The sequence below is a fragment of the Schistocerca americana genome, chromosome 1 (assembly GCF_021461395.2).
Source record: "Schistocerca americana isolate TAMUIC-IGC-003095 chromosome 1, iqSchAmer2.1, whole genome shotgun sequence".
NCBI lineage: Eukaryota > Metazoa > Arthropoda > Insecta > Orthoptera > Acrididae > Schistocerca > Schistocerca americana.
The window spans coordinates 896,643,828-896,670,125 of NC_060119.1; the positions used below are offsets into that span (position 1 = coordinate 896,643,828).

General features: G+C 45.7%; 1 protein-coding gene across 1 annotated transcript in view; it reads left to right on the forward strand.

Annotated features, from left to right (window-relative positions):
- The window catches only part of LOC124614770 (WASH complex subunit homolog 1-like), a 316,984-nt gene that overhangs the window by 133,319 nt on the left and 157,367 nt on the right, over window positions 1-26,298 (forward strand). The window contains exon 2 of the mRNA XM_047142971.1: window positions 20,359-20,464. Within this exon, the coding sequence (XP_046998927.1) occupies window positions 20,387-20,464 (78 nt within the window). The 5' untranslated portion in view covers window positions 20,359-20,386. The remainder of the gene's footprint in view (window positions 1-20,358; window positions 20,465-26,298) is intronic.

Here is a 26,298-nt window from a genome sequence, read left to right on the forward strand (position 1 = left end):
CGTTAGACACTGATACTAGTAGTCTAATTTTTGGTTGCCCTGCAGAACTATGCATTTCTTATGTTTTACTACATTTTGTACACCACTTTTTACTGTTTATTTTCGAACTTCTAAATGTGTATTGTGTTTTGCAGTGTTGCCAACATAGTAGTGTCACTATTTTGTCTTTGACCATTGTACAGTATTTGTGTTATACTATTTAAGTACGTTGCTGTGTATTTATACATTGCGCAAGACTAATGAAGGATTAGTGACGGAGTTTTTTTTTTTTTTCATGAGTGGACATAGGTGAGAGTGAGTTGGAGGAAAAGGTGAGCAGCAAGAAGTGAATGGAACTGGGCTAGGAGGGGGCCGAGAGGGGAGGGGGGGGGAGGAAAGGGTGAAACATGGAAAAGTCTCTTTCCTTCTTCATGTGACTTTTTTTTTTGTCTCGTGTATATCGTCCAGAATAATAATGGCTTCCATCTCCACTTCTTACCAAGGTATCACTGAGATTTTTCTTTGTTGTAAGACAAATGCAGGTTCTGGAAATAGCCTCCAATAGATTCCCAATTGGAACATCCTCTTGGGTAGTTAGCCAGGTGTTTGGTCGAAAAGTCACTGTCTCTTCAGTCGGTCATGAGTCGAACAGCCCACTCTACCTAAAAAATAAATAGCACAAAAAATGAGTCTAGGTTCCACCCAGTCTATTTACTGCCCCTTACTAATTACTGTTTGTCTCGTAGTCTGATAAATGAGGAACTGTGACATTTCATGTTTTCACCTTAATGTGACCGTATGCCGAAAGCGCGGATAACCACCTTTTGCAGCGGGGACCGCTGCGAGACGTGCAGAAAGAGAGTCAATGGGATTCTCGGAGGTACAGACAGTGCTGTGGCCAGCTGTGCTGGGTTTCGGGGTTGAGGATTCATGGTGCAAACAACTCGATCGAGGTTGTCTCACAGATTTTCGCCTCTATTTAAATTCGGGGAGTTTAATTGACCATGGAAGTATGGTGAGCTCATCCTGGTGCTCTTCAGACCTTGCACGTACTCAGCGAGCTGTGTGACACGTTCCATTGTCCTGCTGGTAGATGCCACCACGCGAGAAGAAACAAACCGCCTGTCGGCGTGCATATGGCCGCCAAGGATAGATTGATAAATTGTGCCTTCCAGAATGATGACACCACCCAAGTTATACCACGCAAACATTCCCAAAACCACAACCCTCATTATTCCAGCCTGGACTCTTACGACTAACACTGCAGGCTCATATAGGCCAACAGTCATCTGTCCGATAGGGCATAAATCGCGATTCCTCTGAAACGGCCACCTGTCGCCACTTTGTTGAGGTCCAGTTGCGGTACTGGAGTGCAAATTCCAGCCTTCGTCGCCGACGAACAGCAGTCATCATGAGTGCATGAATTAGGAAATTTTGGAAATTTGAAGTAAGTTCCTATGGGACTAAACTGCTGAGGTTATCGGTCCCTAGGCTTACACACTACTGAATCTAACTTAAATTAACTTACGCTACTGACAACGCACATAACCATGCCCGAGGTAGGACTCGAACCTACGCCCAGGGAAGCCGCACGAACCGTGGTAAAGCGCCCTTAGACAACACTGCCACCCCGCGCGGCTCATGAATTAGGCGCCTGCTGCGAAGAGGCCCATACGCGGCAACGTTAGCTGAACCTTCGTTAAGGAGACAATATTGGTAGCTCCTTGGATGTTACGGGCGGTCAGTTGCTCCACAATTGCACGTCTGTTCACCCGTACACATCCCCGCAGTCGCCCTTCACGCCTGTCACTTTTGGTCTGTGGTGCATTACAAATTCCTCGGGGCCGGTTTTGGATAGCGCCGCTTTGCCATTCACTATATACAGGGTGTTACAAAAAGGTACGGCCAAACTTTCAGGAAACATTCCTCACACACAAATACAGAAAAGATGTTATGTGAACATGTGTCCGGAAACGCTTAATTTCCATGTTAGAGCTCATTTTAGTTTCGTCAGTATGTACTGCACTTCCTCGATTCACCGCCAGTTGTCCCAATTGAAGGAAGGTAATGGTGACTTCGGTGCTTGTGTTGACATGCGACTCATTGCTCTACAGTACTAGCATCAAGCACATCAGTACGTAGCATCAACAGGTTAGTGTTCATCACGAACGTGGTTTTGCATTCAATGCAATGTTTACAAATGCGGACTTGGCAGATGCCCATTTGATGTATGGATTAGCACGGGGCTATAGCCGTGGAGCGGTACGTTTGTATCGAGACAGATTTCCCGAACAAGGTGTCACGACAGGAAGACGTTCGAAGCAATTGATCGGCGTCTTGGGGAGCACGGAACATTCCAGCCTATGACTCGCGACTGGGGAAGACCTAGAACGACGAGGACACCTGCAATGGACGAGGCAATTCTTCGTGCAGTTGACGATAACCCTAATGTCAGCGTCAGAGATGTTGCTGCTGTACAAGGTAACGTTGACCACGTCACTGTATGGAGAGTGCTACGGGAGAACCAGTTGTTTCCGTACCATGTACAGCGTGTGCAGGCACTATCAGCAGCTGATTGGTCTCCACGGGTACACTTCTGCGAATGGTTCATCCAACAATGTGTCAATTCTCATTTCAGTGCAAATGTTCTCTTTACGGATGAGGCTTCATTCCAACGTGATCAAATTGTAAATTTTCACAATCAACATGTGTTGGCTGACGAGAATCCGCACGCAATTGTGCAATCACGTCATCAACACAGATTTTCTGTGAACGTTTGGGCAGGCATTGTTGGTGATGTCTTGATTGGGCCCCATGTTCTTCCACCTACGCTCAATGGAGAACGTTATCATGATTTCATACGGGATACTCTACCTGTGCTGCTAGAACATGTGCCTTTACAAGTACGACATAACATGTGTGGTTCATGCACGATGGAGCTCCTGCACATTTCAGTCGAAGTGTTCGTACGCTTCTCAACAACGGATTCGGTGACCGGTGGATTGGTAGAGGCGGAACATTTCCATGGCCTCCACGCTCTCCTGACCTCAACCCTCTTTCATTTATGGGGACATTTGAAAGCTCTTGTCTATGCAACCCCGGTACCAAATGTAGAGACTCTTCGTGCTCGTATTGTGGATGGCTGTGGTACAATACGCCATTCTCCAGGGCTGCATCAGCACATCAGGGATTCCATACAACGGAGGGTGGTTGCATGTATTCTCGCTAACGGAGGGCATTTTGAACATTTCCTGTAACAAAGTATTTGAAGTCACGTTGATATGTTCTGTTGCTGTGTGTTTCCATTCCATGATTAATGTGATTTGAAGAGAAGTAATAAAATGAGCTCGAACATGGAAAGCAAGCGTTTCTGGACCCATATCCACATAACATATTTTCTTTGTTTGTGTGTGAGGAACGTTTCCTGAAAGTTTGGCCGTACCTTTTTGTAACACCCTGTATATACTCGTATTAACCATGGTGGCACATGAACCATTTTCATACTTGTTTCGGAAACGCCTTCATCCTTGGTCCGGAAGCCAATGATCCTGCTCTTTGGATGTCAGATAAATCGCTCCGTTTCCATAATACGACAACGACTGCACTGTGTACCAAGTTCCCTCGATACGGTTTGTATAGCCTCCACTGCTCGTATTCCCACCTGACATCTGTGTGGCCATAGGCGGCTGAAGCAACTCTTCGACATCTTCAGTATTTACTGCTGCAAGTGTATTTGCACATGAACCGTTACATTGTCTGGTAGGGTATATGTAACATACTGCGTTCCCTGAACGAAAACATGTTTCCTGAGTCCCACCACTTCTTTGTAAAATCCACTGCACGACTTTGAACAGATACCAAGAATATTTCTAGAGAAAATCGCTAATATGAGAAATACCAATTTAATATTATACAATGTAGCCAATAATATCTCTTTACGTCAGACATGTCTCGATGAGGATATTTTAAAATGAGAGGCGAAGTACTGCCTACGTCAGCTTTAGCTCAGCATTTAATCCTTGTAAACAAACGCCCGCGCTCCGTGGGATCAGCGGTGGTGTTTCGCCCACCCTTCCGTCGATAACTCGTTAACTGGCCTCTTGTTGCCGGCCTCCGGGAACCGCATCGATTAACAACCAAGTGGAATTCGAAATGGGCTGCTGGGGCGCTGAATTAACTGGCTATCACTGAAAGAGCCCTGGAACACCTGTCAGCTTTGTGGGGTCGAAGCCGATTCCAATCGTAATAAATTAATATGCCACCATTAGGGGGCGGTGTTGTTCCATCAGAAATTTATTTGCATAAAGCGTCAACCAATAATGTGTGCCCTTTTTTCACCTTCAGTTTAAATATTTGTCCATTACGAGGCCAGTTAAGAGTCCACTTTCATTCTGTGTACTTTCAACACCGCTGAGTACCAGCACCAACAGAGCATTCACAGAAAAACGCTAGCTATTTCGGCTCGTTGGATAATCACGGCGGATGTCCTGTTTTCCCTTCATTATCATTAACTCCTCGAACCTATCATAATAAAGGCAGTTCATTTCTTATCCAATACCAACGAGATGTCGCACTTGTTTTAATAACCGTACTAACAATGATTTTCAGTAAAGAGCGTAAGGAAATATTTTGTGTGTGTGTGTGTGTGTGTGTGTGTGTGTGTGTGTGTACGTGTGTGCGCGTTTTTTGTGGTGACTAATGACATACATGAATATTTTTTATACTGATTTTCACTTTTCATGTGTCACACCTTTTGCTTCCACTGAATGTAGTATCAGTCACAAGAGGATCATTTTCCAAAGTCTCTTGAATGTTATTCATCATTAGTTCTGCCAAGTCTTCACAAAACTACACGTATCCGCGAAGTTCTGTGTGGCAGCTATTACTTGCTCCACAGCTCTGCTTGTAGGTTAGTGTAAGTTGCATGAGGTACCATTCCGCTTCAGTCAGTTACTAGGAGTCCTATACGCAAAGTTCCTCTGCCCTCAAAAGGTGTACTATAGTCAGTCCCGTTGCATCTTTATAAGACACCGATGTGCATTTGTAAATCATCTGAGGTATATAGCAAGAATTATAACTGCTGAGTCGGATGCTAAAGACATCGTACACATCAATGATCTGAGAATAAATTACTGCCTAGTTAACGGTCACACTTTCATAGTCTACATCTTTAATATTCCACCCCGCCTAATCTGAAAAGAAAGAGTAATAAGAACACCGCTCGTTCTCAAACATTTCGACAGCTACTAAATACTTTTTTATGTGATGGCAATTTAAATGTGAGTAGGTAAACATTTGACGGTACACTTTCGAAGCCACCCGAACGGCAATAAAGCATCTACATTTGTCGGGCAAATGTTGAGGCAGATTAAACGTAAAATGAGGCAATGAGGCTAACGACGTGAGTCAAGCAGATGTTTACCTCCACCCTAACGACTTAAGCATGCACGTGTGTGTGTGTGTGTGCGTGTGTGGTGTGTGTGTGTGTGTGTGTGTGTGTGTGTGTGTGGGTGGGTGTGTGTTCAGAGGAGGGTTAGGGGAGGCACATTCCAATGAGTAGGACACTTTGTATTAAGTTCGCTGTTGTACACGCAACAGTTCAAAAAATGGCTCTGAGCACTATGGAACTTAACACCTGAGGTCATCAGTCCCCTAGAACTTATAACTACTTAAACTTAACTAACCTAAGCAGATTACACACATCCATGGCAGAGGCAGGATTCGAACCTGCGAGCCGCGCGGGATTAGCCGAGCAGTCTGGGGAGCTGCAGTCATGGACTGTGCGGCTGGTCCCGGCGGAGGTTCGAGTCCTCCCTCGGGCATGGGTGTGGGTGTTTGTCCTTAGGATAATTTAGGTTAAGTCGTGTGTAAGCTTAGGGACTGATGACCTTAGCAGTTAAGTTCCATAGGATTTCACACACATTTGAACAGTTTTCGAGCCTGCGACAGCAGTGGTCGCGCGGTTCCAGACTGAAGCTCCTAGAACTGCTCGGACACAACGGCCGGCGCAACTGGTCATAAAGACCAGAAAGTCACATATCGACAAAATGACTGTTACTTGTAAGCGGACAATGGCGAACAATTGGTTATTCCACTGTCCTTTTCCAATGGCAAATTAAAATGTAAATTTGGCCCACCACGACTGAAATTTTTATTTCTGGCTGACAGCACAGCTCTTCTGTAAACTTTTTGATAGGAACGCACACGCTCTTGCTTATAGCGATTCCGCCGCTTCGCTCCCGAACTGCATCTTGATTGGTCAACGTTACCTGTAGCACATAGTTGATGGATAAAGCATAAATAAACAATGGTTTGCCTTATAATTTCAATGTTCCTGAATCGAGCTGGCTGCACTGTTCACATACACATAAAAATGCTACTTACAGTCACTCATTTATTACCTTAAACAATAACGTCCACTTTCGCCTCCGATTCCTTTTTCTAACGACGCCTTACCCTTCTCCCCAACAGACACACCCGCAAAAAATTCTTACGATCTTTCGAATCGCTGTAGATGGAAGGTACCGATAAAAGATGCTTACAGGTAATTTATAATTGTGGAGATAATGAAATTAAAGCCGCGCGGGGTAGCCGCGCGGTCTTAGGCGACTTGCCGCGGTTCGCTTGGCTACCCCCGTCGGAGATTCGAGTCCTCCCTCGGGAATGGATGTGCGTGTTGTCCTTAACGTAGGTTAGTTTAAGTTAGATTAAGTAGTGCGTAAGCCTAGGAACCGATGACCTCAGCATTTTGGTCCCATAGGAACTTACCACCACCACTACCAACGAAATGAGCTGTATTCGCTACTTAAACATTCCAAGTTCTTGATCAGTCATGTATATTAGTGGGCGTATTGTCAGACTATTTTGACAGTTTGGTTTAATTTGGACTCCATGTTCCATACATTAGGACTTTTCTTGAACGTGTGCTAAAAAATGTTATGTTTGATTTATGATGAGGTTATAATTTTGACCGGTTCGCCAGCTCCTACGCCCAGGAAACTCAAACGCCACAACTGAAAATGGCTCTGAGCACTATTGGACTCAACTGCTGAGGTCATTAGTCCCCTAGAACCTAGAACTAGTTAAACCTAACCAACCTAAGGACATCACAAACATCCATGCCCGAGGCAGGATTCGAACCTGCGACCGTAGCGGTCTTGCGGTTCCAGACTGCAGCGCCTTTAACCGCACGGCCACTTCGGCCGGCGCCACAACTGAAATAGGCGGAAGAATACTATAGCTGACATGCCAAACAACAAAATACAGTGTTGTGGCACGAGTCCCGCTACAGTCGGTCGTACGTGACAGACCCGTGTGTATGTGACTGCAGTCTGGTTGTGGAATTGTTTTGAAGCATCGCGGAAAAACGTCAGGACAGATACATTGGAACGTCATTGCAAGCAACATGAGAACTCGCTTGGTCGAATTGGAAGCCCTATGTGAAGCTCAATTCAAGTCAGACAAAACACTCCTCCTTCTGACGATTCCGTTGATGGAACAAAATATTAGGCGTATTAGTCAACGTGAAATTACATGCCACCTGGTGACACGTGATTCGATGAGGACTTTAATAGTGGCAACTATTTATTTACAGCTCGTACAAAATAGATACGTGTTTTAAAGTTTTACTGACCTCCAAAGTAGTCACCAGCATTGTGTACAACCCGTTGCCAGCGATGTGGAAGTCGTAGCATACTCTTAGTAGTTCCAGTTGTGTTGACAGTTCGAGCAGCCAGGTCTACTGCCCGACGAATTTGTAGCAGTTCTGAAGCGAATTCCGTGAAGTGTCTCCTTCAGTTTAGAAATCGAGTTGAACTTACGAGAGCTTACGTCAGGGGAGTGCAGTAGGTGGTATAGCACTTAGCAGCCCCATCAGTCAAACAAATCAGTGGCAGCTTGCACTGTACGTGCTTGAGCATTGTCTTGAAAAATGATGGCCAGGTCCTGCGGAAAGTGTCATCACTTCCGTCTCTAAGCTAGTCGTAGGTTCTGTTCCAAAAATGAACAGCATAGAGACAGAAGTGGTGACACTTTCTGCAGGACCTGACCATCATTTTGCAGGACAATGCTCAAGCACGTACAGTGCAAGCTGTTAGTGATTCGTTTGACTGATGGGGCTGCCAAGTGCTATACCACCTACTGCACTCCCCTGACTTAAGCCCTCGTAAGTTCAACTCGATTTCTAAACTGAAGGAAACACTCCACACCATTAGCTTCAGAACTGCTACAAATTCGTCCGGCAATAGACCGCGTCACTCGAACTGTCAACACAACTGGCACTGCTACGTGTATCCTACGACTTCCACATTGCTGGAATCGGGTTATACACAATGCTGGAGACTACTCTGAAGATCAGTAAAACTCTGAATCACGTATCTATTTTGCACCAGCTGTAAATAAATAGTTGCCACTACTAAAGTTCCATCCCTCGTATATTATGGAGCAGAGACTAACGGGGGAATCATTCAGCGACGATATGGGTATCAATTGGGGAAAGCCTCTATCGTAAGCAATTTAAAAAAGTTAATACTCTTATGGCCCCCGACGCTTGGGAACAACCATCTGCACACCGGCGAAGATGGTCGGCCGTCAACGTGCTACTATTGTGGGCATCTACGGAAAGTGAAGGAATGTAGGATATCTACCACTCATCACAGAACATGGAGGTCGACTGCTTACCAAATCTGTAAACCACTGTAAATCAAGAAAGGCAGGTATCCGTTACATATATGACAACAGAGCATAATGCAGGTATAGGCACCACTGTTTCAGAGCACACCGTTCAGTGCACGTTGTTAAATGTGTGACTACGCAGCAGCCGATTCCTGCAACTTCCCGTGATGACTAAGCGGAATTATCAGCTAAGATTGCAGCGCGCACGGAACCATCTGGATTGCGGATCAATGCCGGCCGGGGTGGCCGAGTGGTTCTAGGCGCTACAGTCTGGAACCGCGCGACCGCTACGGTCGCAGGTTCGAATCCTGCCTCGGGCATGGATGTGTGTGATGTCCTTAGGTTAGTTAGGCTTAAGTAGTTCTAAGTTCTAGGGGACTGATGACCTCAGATGTTGTCCCATAGTGTTCAGAGCCATTTGACCCTTTTTTTTTGTGGATCAGTGCAAACGTGTCGCCTGCTAGGGTGAATCACGTTTGTCGTCACCCTAGTTCGATGGTCAGGTCCGGATGGGCCGTCTTCCAGGATCGAAACTTGCGTTGCTGCTTTACTGGGTTCCTAAGGCTGATCATCACACTATCAAGCAGGTGGTCATAAAGTTGTGGCTCATCGGTGTCTCTGCAGAGAAACATGTAGATACACCGAAAGACGAAAAGTAATAATGACACGTCATTTCCGTTTAGAAGCAGTTTGGCAAATTGGTCGTGACACCTGTACAAAAGAGCAATAAAGTTCTCGTCATTATTTCCATCGAACCTGTTAAAAGTGTATACTCATTTCTTAGATAATATTATCAACCCTCTTCTATTATGGGAGTAAGCTCATCTTCTTAACTGATGACTAAAAAGAAGGAACAACTGAATAGTGTTTCAATCGTTATGATAATCCCTGGCGAATAGCGCTAATCTGTGAAAGTAACGTGGTTGCCTGTCACCAAGCCTTCCGCGTAAACGGATGTACAGAGGCCGTCGGGTGTGAAAACGCCTTTTCGTCAAAGAGAAAATCATCTACAGGTACTTTCACAAAAAATTCGATAATGTAAAACCAGAACAATCAAATTGCGTAGCTGGCGTTGCATCGTATTGCTCTTCGGAGGCAACTACACTCCTGTAAATGGAAAAAAGAACACATTGACACCGGTGTGTCAGACGCACCATACTTGCTCCGGACACTGCGAGAGGGCTGTACAAGCAATGATCACACGCACGGCACAGCGGACACACCAGGAACCGCAGTGTTGGCCGTCGAATGGCGCTAGCTGCGCAGCATTTGTGCACCGCCGCCGTCAGTGTCAGCCAGTTTGCCGTGGCATACGGAGCTCCATCGCAGTCTTTAACACTGGTAGCATGCCGCGACAGCGTGGACGTGAACCGTATGTGCAGTTGACGGACTTTGAGCGAGGGCGTATAGTGGGCATGCGGGAGGCCGGGTGGACGTACCGCCGAATTGCTCAACACGTGGGGCGTGAGGTCTCCACAGTACATCGATGTTGTCGCCAGTGGTCGTCGGAAGGTGCACGTGCCCGTCGACCTGGGACCGGACCGCAGCGACGCACGGATGCACGCCAAGACCGTAGGATCCTACGCAGTGCCGTAGGGGACCGCACCGCCACTTCCCAGCAAATTAGGGACACTGTTGCTCCTGGGGTATCGGCGAGGACCATTCGCAACCGTCTCCATGAAGCTGGGCTACGGTCCCGCACACCGTTAGGCCGTCTTCCGCTCACGCCCCAACATCGTGCAGCCCGCCTCCAGTGGTGTCGCGACAGGCGTGAATGGAGGAACGAATGGAGACGTGTCGTCTTCAGCGATGAGAGTCGCTTCTGCCTTGGTGCCAATGATGGTCGTATGCGTGTTTGGCGCCGTGCAGGTGAGCGCCACAATCAGGACTGCATACGACCGAGGCACACAGGGCCAACACCCGGCATCATGGTGTGCGGAGCGATCTCCTACACTGGCCGTACACCACTGGTGATCGTCGAGGGGACACTGAATAGTGCACGGTACATCCAAACCGTCATCGAACCCATCGTTCTACCATTCCTAGACCGGCAAGGGAACTTGCTGTTCCAACAGGACAATGCACGTCCGCATGTATCCCGTGCCACCCAACGTGCTCTAGAAGGTGTAAGTCAACTACCCTGGCCAGCAAGATCTCCTGATCTGTCCCCCATTGAGCATGTTTGGGACTGGATGAAGCGTCGTCTCACGCGGTCTGCACGTCCAGCACGAACGCTGGTCCAACTGAGGCGCCAGGTGGAAATGGCATGGCAAGCCGTTCCACAGGACTACATCCAGCATCTCTACGATCGTCTCCATGGGAGAATAGCAGCCTGCATTGCTGCGAAAGGTGGATATACACTGTACTAGTGCCGACATTTTGCATGCTCTGTTGCCTGTGTCTATGTGCCTGTGGTTCTGTCAGTGTGATCATGTGATGTATCTGACCCCAGGAATGTGTCAATAAAGTTTCCCCTTCCTGGGACAATGAATTCACGGTGTTCTTATTTCAATTTCCAGGAGTGTACATTATTTGTCCACTCAGAACAGATGAAGAGTGGAACGCTAGGTATAATATTTTACAGCCCGCGCTGTTTTCCTCTCGGGTGGAAGAATACAAAAGAATGAGGGACAAAGGCTGCTCGGTTGTGCCACAGGTTTATATAAAAAGCACGTTGCTCTTTCATTCGGGGACTACCCTACCGTCTTTTCCTAAGCACACTCTTTCGTCTCCCAACGGACGTAAATTTGATTTCTTCCTTTCCTGCCCGTTAGTGGTACTCGCTAGGGGAAATAGGTGACGTGTCTGACAACGCGTGGAAGAAGGTCACACGACCGTGAAAAAGTGACAAAACTCTTGTAGGGAAGAATTTCGCAACCTTCCGATGGCAGCGGGCTGTCTGCTATGCGCAAATGTATTGAGAGAGGGTGAAGAAGATATCCTGACTATCTATTGGCTATCGCTGAAGAACACTTCGAAAAAGTCTAATGCGTGTATAAATACAAGAGAGTGGTCGATCATACAAATTTGAGAGTCTGACCAAAAATGTAACGTTTATGACCTGTTCTTCTCAAAATCCTGAATTTCAAATGGTTCAGATGGCTCTGAGCACTATGGCTCTTAACATCATCAGTTCACTAGACTTAGAACTACTTAAACCTAACAAACATAAGAATATCACACACATCCATGACCGAGGCAAGATCCGAACCTGCGATCGTAGCGGTCGCGCGGTTCCGGCTTGAAGTGCCTAGAACCGCTCGGCCACAGCGGACGGCTCCTGAATTTGATTGTATCTTCAGCAACATATAAAAACTTAGCCTTCTTCTGTGATTTTGATATACCCTCAAAAATTTTCTTGCATTAAGTGCCGTGTTATACTGTTAAGAAATTTTAAATCGTTGCTGTCCTCTCGATCTATTTTCAATGACCTTTTCCACGATGTCTGACGTACTGATTACTGTAATTCCATTCCCGACGTTGAAACGAGCGAGAGGAGGGAGGGGGAGTGGGGGGGGGGGGGGGAGAGGTGAGACGAAGTATGAAGCATGTCAGTTGTGAATTCAAATGGTTCAAATGGCTCTGAGCAGTATGGGACTTAACATCTATGGTCATCAGTCCCCTAGAACTTAGAACTACTTAAACCTGACTAACCTAAGGACGTCACACAACACCCAGTCATCACGAGCCAGAGAAAGTTGTGAATTGATGGGACCACGCAGACCACTCGGTAGGAGGCACAGGATATGTGTGGATCCGCAAAAACGAGTCAGATAAATGCATACACTTCCCACTTTTGCACTTTTACACTCCTAGCTAGCTAACGACAGCGACTGTAACCTTTTGTAACGCTATTATGTATCAAAAAAATCATCCAATTTTTAAAAAATCATAACTAGTATGTTATTTGAAATATGTGCGTGAACAGTGTACTGCTGGAAAGAGCAAACTCTCACGTTTTACATAGCTACCGCTAGGTAGCAGCAGTGTGCGTCTACTTCAGTTCTAGTGAAAATGCTGTAGGGACAGCAGAAAGCGTTTTGTGTTCTACGTTTTGCGCAGTGCGGCTCAGTGATAACTGTTGGGCGTGACTTTCGTACTAGGTATAGTATGGACCCCCCTACAGTACAGAGCATTAGACGATGGTATGAACAATTCCGGGAAACAGGTTGTTTGTGTAAAGAAAAACCGCCGGGCCGTCCCGGGTGCCTGACACAGACGTCGAACGCATCCGCCATGGTATCACAAGGAGACCGCAGAAATCCGTCCGCTGTGCAGCTCGGCACTAAACATGCTCCCGATGTCAGTCTGGCGTGTGTTGCGTCGACGTTTACACATGAAACCATACAAAATGCAGCTACTGCATGCTCTTCGTGAAGGTGACAAACGACAACGTGTAGAGTTCTGTAATTTCTTTCTTGGCAAGATCGAGGATGACAGTTTCCTTATACGCTTAATGTTTAGTGACGAGGCAACGTTCTATTTAAATGGGAAGGTTAACCGCCGTAATGTGAGAGTATGGAGTACGGAACAGTCACTTGAAGTTGTACAACATGAGAGGAGCTCTCCAGGATTTAATATGTTTTGTGCAGTTTCACCGGGAAAAGGTGTATGGTTCATTCTTCTTGGCCGAGAGCCTGTTACAGGAAGCACATATCACGATATGCTTGAGAACTTCCTTTTACCACAATTGGAGACTGATTCGAATTGTGTGTGTGAATTCCTAAGGTACCAAACTGCTGAGGTCATCGGTCCCTAGTCTTAAGCTAGCTTAAAGTAACTTATGCTAAGAACAACACACACACCCATGCCCGAGGGAGGACTCGAACCTTATTATCAGCACCTAATGACTCTTTACCTGGATTGGCGGAGATCAAATGGTAAATGGACGAAAGATTAGGAGTTACTACATAAGATGTAAACTAAATGAAACTGTGTTAAAAGTGACGGGCGCACTTGTCGCGTTATCTCGATGAAAATCCGATATTTCGACAACATCCACCGCTTTAATCGCTAGGAAAGCAACTGAGAGCGGAAGAAGCAACAGAATCATGGAGACGTAGCTCATATAGAACTGCCCACTACGACCGGAGATTACGTTGGTGCAAAGATGAATCGTCATTGGCAGCGTCTTTGTTTCATTCGCGACGTATAATATGGGAAACGCTCCTCTGCAGTTTCTGCAACACATCATTCCGCCCAGTAAGGAACACGCACATACACAACATATATTCGCAGTGTATGACATTGTTTCGGGAGTAAATGTGAACAGTTCCAACCCCCTGTTTCCCACCAACGTTTCAACAAATTTCCCTTGGTTAGCAGATAAATAACGGAACTAGAAAATCAGTCCCATGTATTCCCGACTGTAAAACCTCTCAGAACCACTACAAGTTCGCCAGGTATTGGCTGAAATAACTGCAACTTTTAAATGAGCGTAAAAATGGAATGTGAAGTTCAGTGTCTTAGTGTGAAGTAGTCACCCCATGCACTGCCGAGTCCAAATCACATAATTCTACATAAATTTCATCATACATATTCTAGATCAATCATCTCTATGAGTTGTTTACACACATTCTAGTTTCTACAGGCTCTTTGGCGACTGATGGATAGTCACGGCTTCAGAGTCCCAGATGCTTACAATATTTCATGTGGACTTGGCAATAGTTACGTGGAACAGTTTCGTAGCGCTGTACCGGACGTCAGGGGCACATAAAGTGCTGCTGTTGCAAAACGTAGGCTACACGAATAAGCACAAACTCTTGTTTGAGGGAACATAGATTGTAACGCGGTCTCAGTCATCCAAGAAGCTGTGTAATCAGAATGTGCGTGAAACAACAGTAACAAAGATACAAGCAAGGAAAATGTGGAAAAACCTTCGTCGAAACTGATTGCTAAGGATTTTTTAATTTACCTTTTGATCAATGTCATTCACTGTACTGTCAAAAATTAAGATTTTTTTTTTGTTTCGAGTATGTATGTAGTGTGCAGTGTATGTACGAGTGCGTCACTGCGGACTGAGTGGTGCAGACACTGCAGAGGAGTATTTCCCGTAAAATAAGTCGTCGTGGAAACAAAGACGCCACTACTGAAGGTTCATCGCAGACGCTAATGTAATCTCTGATCGCAGTTGGTTATACTACCACAGCCGGCCGCGGTGGTCTCGTGGTTCTAGGCGCGCAGTCCGGAACCGTGCGACTGCTACGGCCGCAGGTTCGAATCTTGCCTCGAGCATGGATGTGTGTGATGTCCTTAGGTTAGTTAGGTTTAAGTAGTTCTAAGTTCTAGGGGACAGTAGTTGAGTCCCATAGTGCTCAGAGCCATTTTATACTACCACAGTCTAATATAATAGTCTGTGCTTCTACTACAAAAAATGGTTCAAATGGCTCTGAGCACTATGGGACTCAACTGCTGAGGTCATTAGTCCCCTAGAACTTAGAACTAGTTAAACCTAACTAACCTAAGGACATCACAAACATCCATGCCCGAGGCAGGATTCGAACCTGCGACCGTAGCGGCCTTGCGGATCCAGACTGCAGCGCCTTTAACCGCATGGCCACTTCGGCCGGCGCTTCTACTACAGTTACATATGGAGGTATAATAATGGGAGTTGTCATGGCGTCACAAACTTGAAGCCGACGTCCACTAAGTGGGGCCAAACATTAGCCTCTGATGGAAGTGTTTTGATAAAAAATGCCGGCTTGAAGCATTTGCAGGAGTACTACTTGTTCTGATTATAGTCGAAAGTGTAAAGGGATCACATCTGATTTGTAAGTGGACTAGTTCAAGCACTATTTTCTTTTATCTACAGGGTGGTCCATTGATAGTGACCGGCCCAAATATCTCACGAAATAAGCATCAAACGAAAAAACTACAAAGAACGAAACTCGTCTAGCTTGAAGTGGGAAACCACATGGCGCTATGGTTGGCCCGCTAGATGGCGCTGCCATAGGTCAAACGGATATCAACTGCGTTTTTTTAAAATAGGAACACCCATTATTATTACATATTCGTGTAGTACGTAAAGAAATATGAATGTTTTAGTTGGACCACTTTTTTCGATTTGTGATAGATGGCGCTCTAATAGTCACAAACGTGTAAGTACGTGGTATCACGTAACATTCCACCAGTGTGGACGGTATTTGCTTCGTGATATATTACCCGTGTTAAAATGGACCGTTTACCAACTGCAGAAAAGGTCGATATCGTGTTAATGTGTGGTTATTGTGATCAAAATGCCCAACGGGCGTGTGCTATGTATGCTGCTCGGTGTCCTGGACATCATCCAAGTGGCCGGACCGTTCGCCGGATAGTTACGTTATTTAAGGAAACAGGAACTGTTCAGCCACATCTGAAACGTCAACCACGACCTGTAACAAATGATGGTGCCCAAGTAGGTGTTTTAGCTGCTGTCGCGGCTAATCCGCACATCAGTAGCAGACAAACTGCGCGAGAATGGGGAATCTCAAAAACGTCGGTGTTGAGAACGCCGCATCAAGATCGATTCCATCCATACCATATTTCTATGCCCAGGAATTGCATGGCGACGGCTTTGAACGTCGTATACAGTTCTGCCACTGGGCACAAGAGAAATTACCGGACGGTGACAGATTTTTTACACGCGTTCTATTTAGCGACGAAGCGTCATTCACCAACAGCGGTAACGTAAACCGGCATAATATGCACTACTGGGCAACGGAAAATCTACGATGGCTGCGACAAGTGGAACATCAGCGACCTTGGCGGGTTAATGTACGAGTATGGTGCGGCATTATGGAAGGAAGCATAATTGGCCCCCATTTTATCGATGGCAATTTAAATGGTGCAATGTATGCTGATTTCCTACGTAATGTTCTACCGATGTTACAAGATGTTTCACTGCATGACAGAATGGCGATGTACTTCCAACATTGATGGATTTCCGGCACATAACTCGCGTGCGGTTGAAGCGGTATTGAATAGCATATTTCATGACAGGTGGGTTGGTCGTCGAAGCACGTTCACCGGATCTGACGTCCCAAGATTTCTTTCTGTGGGGAAAGTTGAAGGATATTTGCTATCGTGATCCACTGACAACGCCTGACAACATGCGTCAGCGCATTGATAATGCATGTGTGAACATTACGGAAGGCGAACTACTCGCTGTTGAGAGGAACGTCGTTACACGTATTGCCAAATGCATTGAGGTTGACGGACGTCATTTTGAGGATTTATTGCATTAATGTGGTATTTACAGGTAATCACGCTATAACAGCAAGCTTTCTCAGAAATGATAAGTTCACAAAGGTACATCTATCACATTGGAACAACCGAAATAAAATGTTCAAACGTACCTACGTTCTGTATTTTAATTTAAAAAACCTACCTGTTACCAACTGTTCGTCTAAAATTGTGAGCCATATGTTTGTGACTATTACAGCGCCACCTATCACAAAGCGAAAAAAGTGGTCCAACTAAAACTTTCATATTTCTTTATGTACTACACGAATACGTAATTTAAAAAGGGGGTTCCTACTTTTAAAAAACGCAGACGATATCCGTTTGACCTATGGCAGCTCCATCTAGCGGGTCAGCCATAGCGCCATCTGGCTTCGCCCTTCAAGCTAGACAAGTTTCGTGCTTTGTAGTTTTTTCGTTTGACGCTTATTTCGTGAGATATTTGACCCAATCACGATCAATGGACCACCCTGTATATAGATTTGGGCTGCGCTGATTACTTTTATTCTAGTAGTTTTATTTCATCAGACTTTGGAGTAACTGTGAGTCCAGATCTAAAAGCTCTCTTGTGAACGCTGTGTGAAGAAAAGACTGGAAACCGACCAAACATAGCATGAGATGTTCTCAGCGTTTTGAGGAAAAGGATGTAGACGGAACATGAGTTTCAGCACTCAGTATTACGGAAAATGCTGGATTACAAAATCAGCGTTTTCACATCAGGCACACCGCTTCTTGGTTATACGAAACATGTAATAAAAGAAACCTTACATTGACGAGGCCAAATACGTCGTATTAATGGATAAAATATGCATGTAAGACCAGAAGAAATGTCTGAAAATACCTTCGTGACACTGTGTAATTCACGAGAGCAATGCAATTTTACTCAATGAGCTGTCACGTGGACACGACAGAAATTGAGGAGAAGGAAGCGATTGTAAACAGTAGTCTGCTGATGTTTGTGGGCCACTAACGTGGCGGTGCCGACTTGTAAGCAGTATACAGCCTAAGTCTGTAGCGACACCATACAGTACTATACCTCCGTGCAGTTATAACCGAGTAATACCTTTTCTCCTTCTTCGACAGCTAGCTGTTTTTCTGACGCAGACAACAGCGGATATGGTTGAAATCTCGTAATTTTATCGAGAAATACCAAATATGGAAATGAAATAAGAGTATGGCATTGTTGGCCGGGAGGTTCCATTCCGGGAAGTTCGGCCGCCAAATGTAAGTCTTATTGCAGTCGACGCCACATTGGACGACTTCGTGTCGGTGATGAGGATGAAATGATGATGAGGACAGCACAACACCCAGTCCACGAGCGGAGAAAATCTCCAACCCGGCCGGGAATCGAATCCGGGCCCGCTTGCACCGAACGGAAGCACGTTACCACTCAACTAAGCAGGCACACTGAGTACAATAAATCCATCGCGAAAGACTGCGTGGTCATGAAGGAAAGTTTCTGTAACCATTTCAGGTTGGTGTTCGCGTCCGCTTGGCTGTTTCCGAGGCCTACGAGAAAAAATGGTTCAAATGGCTCTAACAAGAGAACCTCCCCATCGCCCCCCCTCAGATTTAGTTATAAGTTGGCACAGTGGATAGGCCTTGAAAAACTGAACACAGATCAATCGAGAAAACAGGAAGAAGTTGTGTGGAACTGTGAAAAAATAAGCAAAATATACAAACTGAGTTGTTCATGTGCAAGATAGGCAACATCAAGGAAAAGTCTGAGCTCAGGAGCGCCGTGGTCCCGTGGTTAGCGTGAGCAGTTGCGGAACGAGAGGTCCTTGGTTCAAGCCTTCCTTCGAGCGACAATTTTCTTTATTTTCAGACAATTATCAAAGTTCAGGCACTCACACACAATCAACTTCGTTCTCCAAAATTCCACGACATGTTCAGATTTGCTTGGACATATAGAGGATTTGACGGTCTACACAAGGAAAAATTAGAAAACGTTAAAAACAGTTAAAACATATGTTTTGACAGAGCATAGGGAACCCTCTGCGACAGTGAAACTGTTGCATTCATTTGTTGCAGTATAGTGACACACTCTTATGTGTTCATCACTTTTTTGGGAGTGATTATCACATCCACAAGAAAACCTAAATCGGGCAAGGTAAAACCCATTCGCCAAGTGTACAAGTTAGGTGGGTCGACAACATATTCCTGTCATGTGACGCACATGCCGTCACCAGTGTCGTATAGAATATATCAGATGTGTTTTCCTGTGGAGGAATCGGTTGACCTACGACCTTGAGATCAAATGTTTTCGATTCCCATTGGAGAGGCACGTCCTTTCGTCCACTAATCACACGGTTTTGCGATGCGGTAGCAAAACACAGACACTAAACTTATTACAGTGAACAGAGACGTCAATGAACGAACGGACAGATCATAACTTTGCGAAAATAAAGTTTTCGCTCGAGGGAAGACTTGAACCAAGGATCTCTCGTTCCGTAGCTGCTCACGCTAACCACGGGACCAAGGTGCTCCTTACCTTAGTTCCGTCCTTGATGTTGCTTATCTTCCACATGGACTACTCAGTTTGTATATTTTGCTTATTTTTTTCATAGGTCCACACAACTTCTTCCTGTTTTCTCGATTGATCTGTGTTCAGTTTTTCAAGGACTATCCCCTGTCCAACTTATAACTAAATCTGAGGGGGGTGCGATGGGGAGGTTCCCTTGTAAGCACTATGGGATTTAACGTCTAAGGTTATCACTCGCCTAGACTGAGAACTACTTAAACCTAACTAATCTAAGGACATCACACGCATCTATGCTCGAGGCAGGATTCAAACCTGCGACCGTAGCAGCAACGCGGTTCCTGACTGAATCGCCTAGAACCGCTCGGCCACAGCGGCCGGCGACTGTATGTCACAGTCTTACAAGTGCCAGCAGCCGTCTCCGGCGGGGGGCGAGTAACTACTTCATCAGACGAGATTAATAATTTTTAACTGCGCGTCAACATGTATGCGAGCCCTCTATACACCCGACAAACTCAAGACCTTTGATGGGTACCTTTACACTGACTTAATGATTTCCTGTGGGCTAAGTCGGAACCTGTCCGCAGCTCGTGGTCTTGTGGCTAGCGTTGCTACTTCTGGATCACGGGGTCCCGGGTTCGATTCCCAGCCGGGTTGGGGATTTTCCCTGCCCGGGGATTGCGTGTTCGTGTTATCCTCATGATTTCATCATCAACGTCATTCGTGACAGTGGCTCTATTGGATTATGTAAAAATTGGACAGTGTAAAAACTGGGACTTTGTACGGGCGCTGATGACCGCGCAGTTGAGCGCCCCACAAACCAAAATATCATCACAAACCAAAACATCACGTCCGAACCGGGGGTTCGCGAATTGTGGCGAACGAGGCTGCTAGGGTGACATTACAAGCTCGTACCGGAGCCGGCATTTCTCGTGGGCTGCGCCCCTGCTGCTTCGCTGTGACCTGTTGGAGCGCCTGAGCTGAGGGTGTGTTGTGTTTGTGTGCAGGACACAGCCGCAGAGAGCCGAGGCCAGCATGTTGCGCAACGGCACACCGCAGCAGCCCAGCAAGAAGCCGCACATGCTGCCGCCGCTGGAGAAGCGACGCAGCTCGGTAAGTGCGGCGCTCGTCGGCCTGCGCCGTCTGTTAAACGTCTGAGCTATCCTTCTGTGAGTTAGCAGTTTTCATTGCAATCAAGAAACCCTTGTCCTACTACACTTTTTTCTTATCATTTACTTCTCTCATAAGCACAATGAGCAGCATACTAATACCGTGTAACACCATCTCTAACCTTCATAATCGTAATCTGGCGAGGAAGAGTGTCCAAAAGTTCCCATAGGTATGCCTGGGCCTAGTCAAAGAACGAACGCATGCACGCAGCCCTACGAATACAGGTACTGTCATCTTGGTAAACGGGAGTTTTCACTACATACTCATCGTGAATATGCAGAAGAAAGGACAACACGGGGGCAACGGAGCGGAGGTGACAGTAGGCTAAATCTGTGGGCGTTAGTCATAAAAGGAAAAACAAATCTGAAACATCACACAGCCACCTTCAACCTGAACTACGCCCTCCATACACTTGAAATATGCTCACTATTTATATATACTTGAATTTAGCATATTTCGTGACAGTACTCACTTTTCCGTGGATGTTTATAAGATGATATTTGACTTTACGTCGGCTGCGGAAATATCCTGGTTCAATGCGTTTGCCTCATTTTTGGTGCTTCAAATACCAGTTTTCCGAATGTGCTTCCTTCTTGATGTTTATATAAAAAACTAGTAGAATAACTCATTTTTGCTGGTCACTTGCAAATTATTATAACGGGGACCTGTACATTGTTCCACCGTCACACACCGAGTGTTCACTGCCGACTGACTACGGTCAAAGACGACTCCAGCGTCAAAGACATTTCACACAACACACAATCTTCCACTTGTAACCAGTCTCTTTGATATTATTCGTCACATCTACTAATATTAATCTGTTGTGTCTAGACAAGACAGCCTAGACACAATGAGAGGAAGCCGAAAGGCACGCGCTAAGTTAAAGCAGGATGGCGTGAGGTCTGAAACAGGATACGTAATGAATGCTATAAAGAAAAGTACGTAGCTTCTGGAATACTTAACTTTAATCCATCCTTTTGGTACATCCGGAGATTGTGGCGATACAAGTGAGACTCTTTAGATACATGCAATGTTACTAATGGCGCCTTGCTAGGTCGTAGCCATTGACTTAGCTGAAGGCTATTCTAACTATTGGCTCGGCTAATGAGCAATGCTTCGTCCATGTAGTCGCTAGCAAAGTCGTCGGTACAACTGGGGCGAGTGCTAGTCCGTATCTCGAGACCTGCCTTGTGGTGGCGCTCGGTCTGCGATCACACAGTGGCGACACGCGGGTCCGACATGTACTAAAGGACCGCGGCCGATTTAAAACTACCACCTAGCAAGTGTGGAGTCTGACGGTGACACCATATAATCAATATGTTGTCACTCTCGAACATATAAGCAAATTAGCATAAAATAAGGCAAATTACAATTCACAAAAAATATTCTGACCAAGATATAAGAAAACATTTACAACATCCCTCATCAGATTTGGTATCGACAAATCCGGTAGAAAATAACACATGTCCCAGATCCATTACACACTGAAGCGTACATACTTCAACAAAATGGTTCAAATGGCTCTGACCACTATGGGACTTAACTTCTGAGATCAGTCCCCTAGAACTTAGAACTACTTAAACCTACCTAACCTAAGGACATCACGCACTTCCATGCCCGAGGCACGATTCGAACCTGCGACCGTAGCGGTCGCGCGGTTCCAGACTGTAGCGCCTAGAACCGCTCGGTCACCCCGGCCGGCAAATGCTTCAACACCTTGAATTATCGAAAAAGCGTCAAAATCACGACCTGGCGGATTTCACTATACGCTACAGTGGTCCAAAGTGACGGGGCTGCTCTGTTAAGGGGGGTCATGAGTGTTTTGTCAGGTTACCTTACTACCATACCTCTGATTCACGCTGGTCCCTTTTCCTGGGTCCGTGTTTCTCATCTTTGACTTGGCTCATACTTCCTGGGTCAAACGTTCTCCATTCAGGGCAACGTCATCTTCTTATGACGTCTTGACTGCTGTCTCGGCTGTCTGTTTATGAATAGACGTAAACTTTTCTGTGTGTGTTTTAGTATATTACTAGACAAACAAATTGAAGCCCTATTGCATATACTCGTAAAAAAGAGAAGAGACATCAAAACGTACGCTCCTCTATTCTTACGAATGGCGGTATAAAACGAAAACTTAGTTATGAGTAGAGAAGCGTTCTAATTTTCTGGTGACAAACGCTGGTCAGTATCTCGATTCGGCTATATTCTTCGCACATTACAACTTTGGGAGCATTAATTCGCACTGTAAAGCGAGCGAATATGTTCAAGCAGTGGACAAAAATATCGAATCATCACTAACACAGCATTTTATCACACGTAACACGGCGTAGGAAAAAATTTTGGCATTCAAAACAGCTTCCACTCATCACTGAATGATATGGTTTTCAAGGGAATATTATACCAAGCTTCCTGAAAAACAGTGAGAAATTCAAGTAACGATGATGGAAATAAGTAACGGAAAGGCATCCTCCTCTCCAAGGAAGACCACAGCGTCACAGTCATATCGAGATCTAGTGACTCTGGTCATCAGGGGAGAAGCGACAATTCATAAACGTGCACACAAAAGTAGTCCTGGACTATGCGAGCTGTGTGAACAGTAACCCTGTAATCTCGGAACACAGCATTATCAATGGGGAACTAACACATACCATGGGGTGGATCTGATCAGCCAAACTTGGCACTTAATCCTTGACCGTATAAGCTCCCTTCGTCTTCATTGGAGATTATATGGGTTAGTTAATGATTATTAGATTACAATCCTCTTGTTGTAGTTGACCGTGTACGAGGTGCATTCAAGTTCTAAGGCCGCCGATCTTTTTTCTCCGGACTGGAAAGAGATAGAAACATGCGCATTGTTTTAAAATGAGGCAGCGTTCATTGTCAATACGTCCCAGAGATGGCAGCACCGTACGGCATATGGAATTTTATCGCCAGCGGAGAGAATAAGAACTGTTTTAAATACTTAAAATGGCGACGTTTTCCTTACTTGAACAGCGTGCAATCATTCGTTTTCTGAATTTGCGTGGTGTGAAACCAATTGAAATTCATCGACAGTTGAAGGAGACATGTGGTGATGGAGTTATGGATGTGTCAAAAGTGCGTTCGTGGGTGCGACAGTTTAATGAAGGCAGAACATCGTGTGACAACAAACCGAAACAACCTCGGGCTCGCACAAGCCGGTCTGACGACACGATCGAGAAAGTGGAGAGAATTGTTTTGGGGGATCGCCGAATGACTGTTGAACAGATCGCCTCCAGAGTTGGCATTTCTGTGGGTTCTGTGCACACAATCCTGCATGACGACCTGAAAATGCGAAAAGTGTCATCCAGGTGGGTGCCACGAATGCTGACGGACGACCACATGGCTGCCCGTGTGGCACGTTGCCAAGCAATGTTGACGCGCAACGACAGCACGAATGGGACTTTCTTTTCGTCGGTTGTGACAATGGATGAGACGTGGATGCCATTTTTCAATCCAGAAACAAAGCGCCAGTCAGCTCAATGGAAGCACACAGATTCACCGCCAGCAAAAAAATTTCGGGTAACCGCCAGTGCTGAAAAAATAATGGTGTCCATGTTCTGGAACAGCGAGGGCGTAATCCTTACCCATTGCGTTCCAAAGGGCACTACGTTAACAGGTGCATCCTACGAAAATGTTTTGAAGAACAAATTCCTTCCTGCACTGCAACATAAACGTCCGGGAAGGGCTGCGCGTGTGCTGTTTCACCCAGACAACGCACCCGCACATCGAGCTAACGTTACGCAACAGTTTCTTCGTGATAACAACTTTGAAGTGATTCCTCATGCTCCCTACTCACCTGACCTGGCTCCTAGTGACTTTTGGCTTTTTCCAACAATGAAAGACACTCTCCGTGGCCGCACATTCACCAGCCGTGCTGCTATTGCCTCAGCGATTTTCCAGTGGTCAAAACAGACTCCTAAAGAAGCCTTCGCCGCTGCCATGGAATCATGGCGTCAGCGTTGTGAAAAATGTGTACGTCTGCAGGGCGATTACGTCGAGAAGTAACGCCAGCTTCATCGATTTCGGGTGAGTAATTAATTAGAAAAAAAAATCGAAGGCCTTAGAACTTGAATGCACCTCGTATATCGAGACTTCGTTCATTTTTAAATGCAATGGTGTGGTACTAACTGATGGAGACGCATTAAGAACTGCTAAAATTTAATTTATTTCCTTTATCACACTGCAAAAACATAAACACACTGTTATTCAAACTGTGTGCCACTACTATTAAACATAGAGATATAGCCTTTGCTACGCAACCGCCTTTGGCTCACGCAGCCTACACCTTCCACAGCCTCTCAACAACTGCTTCTGCTTGCGACTCTAGCACTGGCCACTGTCGCCCTCCAAAGAACAACCACTTACAGATACTACACACCAGAACCCTCACAACAGTAACACGACTTTGTAGAGTAACCAGGGGCCTATGGAATACCACTTTATGGCTGTCCAAATCATCACCGAACCCCTGCCATGTTTCGCTCTTTGAACGTAAACTCTGCCAGAAGTTGGACACAGTATGCAACCAAATAACTTTCTTCCATTGCTCCACAGTCCTGGTTTTATGGCTATGGCACCACGTTTTCCTTATAGGTGCTCGCATCGTTGATGAGTGGTTTTGTAATTCAAGCTCACCCTGCAGTTCCCCGCTTATGGAGCTCCCTTCCCGTTGTTTTGGTGCTGAGTGGGTTCACGGGTGCGACGTACTGTTCTGAAGTGAGTTTTACAGCTGTCACAGTTCTCTTCAATGATCATTTGTCTACATCACTCAACAAACACTTTCGTCCGTATTCTGACTTAGAGAATGATGTTGTTCCGCTTTCCCTATGTGCTCCACAAATACTCCATGTAATTCCTTTTGAAACACCAAATATTTCGGCTACATTCGTTACGGAAGCACCTGCCATACGACCAGGAACAATTTGCCCACGTCCTAATACAGTTAGATTCGACATAATGCACTCACAAATACAAGGAATACCGCTCTGACCGTGACTGACACTTGCAGTGTACTAAGGACAAGCCCCGTTCGTGATCTAAGACAACAGCCCAACCGGCAGGCTTCGCTAGCATCTGCATTTATGTTCAAGCATGCATTTCTCGAGGTGTTCCCATATACAAGGTGTTACAAAAAGGTACGGCCAAACTTTCAGGAAACATTCCTCACACACAAACAAAGAAAATATGTTATGTGGACGTGTGTCCGGAAACGCTTACTTTCCATGTTAGAGCTCATTTTATTACTTCTCTTCAAATCACATTAATCATGGAATGGAAAACCACAGCAACACAACGTACCAGCGTGACTTCAAACACTTTGTTACAGGAAATGTTCAAAATGTCCTCCGTTAGCGAGGATACATGCATCCACCCTCCGTCGCATGGAATCCCTGATGCACTGATGCAGCCCTGGAGAATGGCGTATTGTTATCACAGCCGTCCACAATACGAGCACGAAGAGTCTCTACATTTGGTACCGGGGTTGCGTAGACAAGAGCTTTCAAATGCCGCCATAAATGAAAAAATGAAAGTCAAGAGGGTCGAGGTCAGGAGAGCGTGGAGGCCATGGAATTGGTCCGCCTCTGTTGTTGAGAAGCGTACGAACACTTCGACTGAAATGTGCAGGAGCTCCATCGTGCATGAACCACACACGTTGTGTCGTACTTGTAAAGGAACATGTTTTAGCAGCACAGATAGAGTATCCCGAATGAAATCATGATAACGTGCTCCATTGAGCGTAGGTGGAAGAACATGGG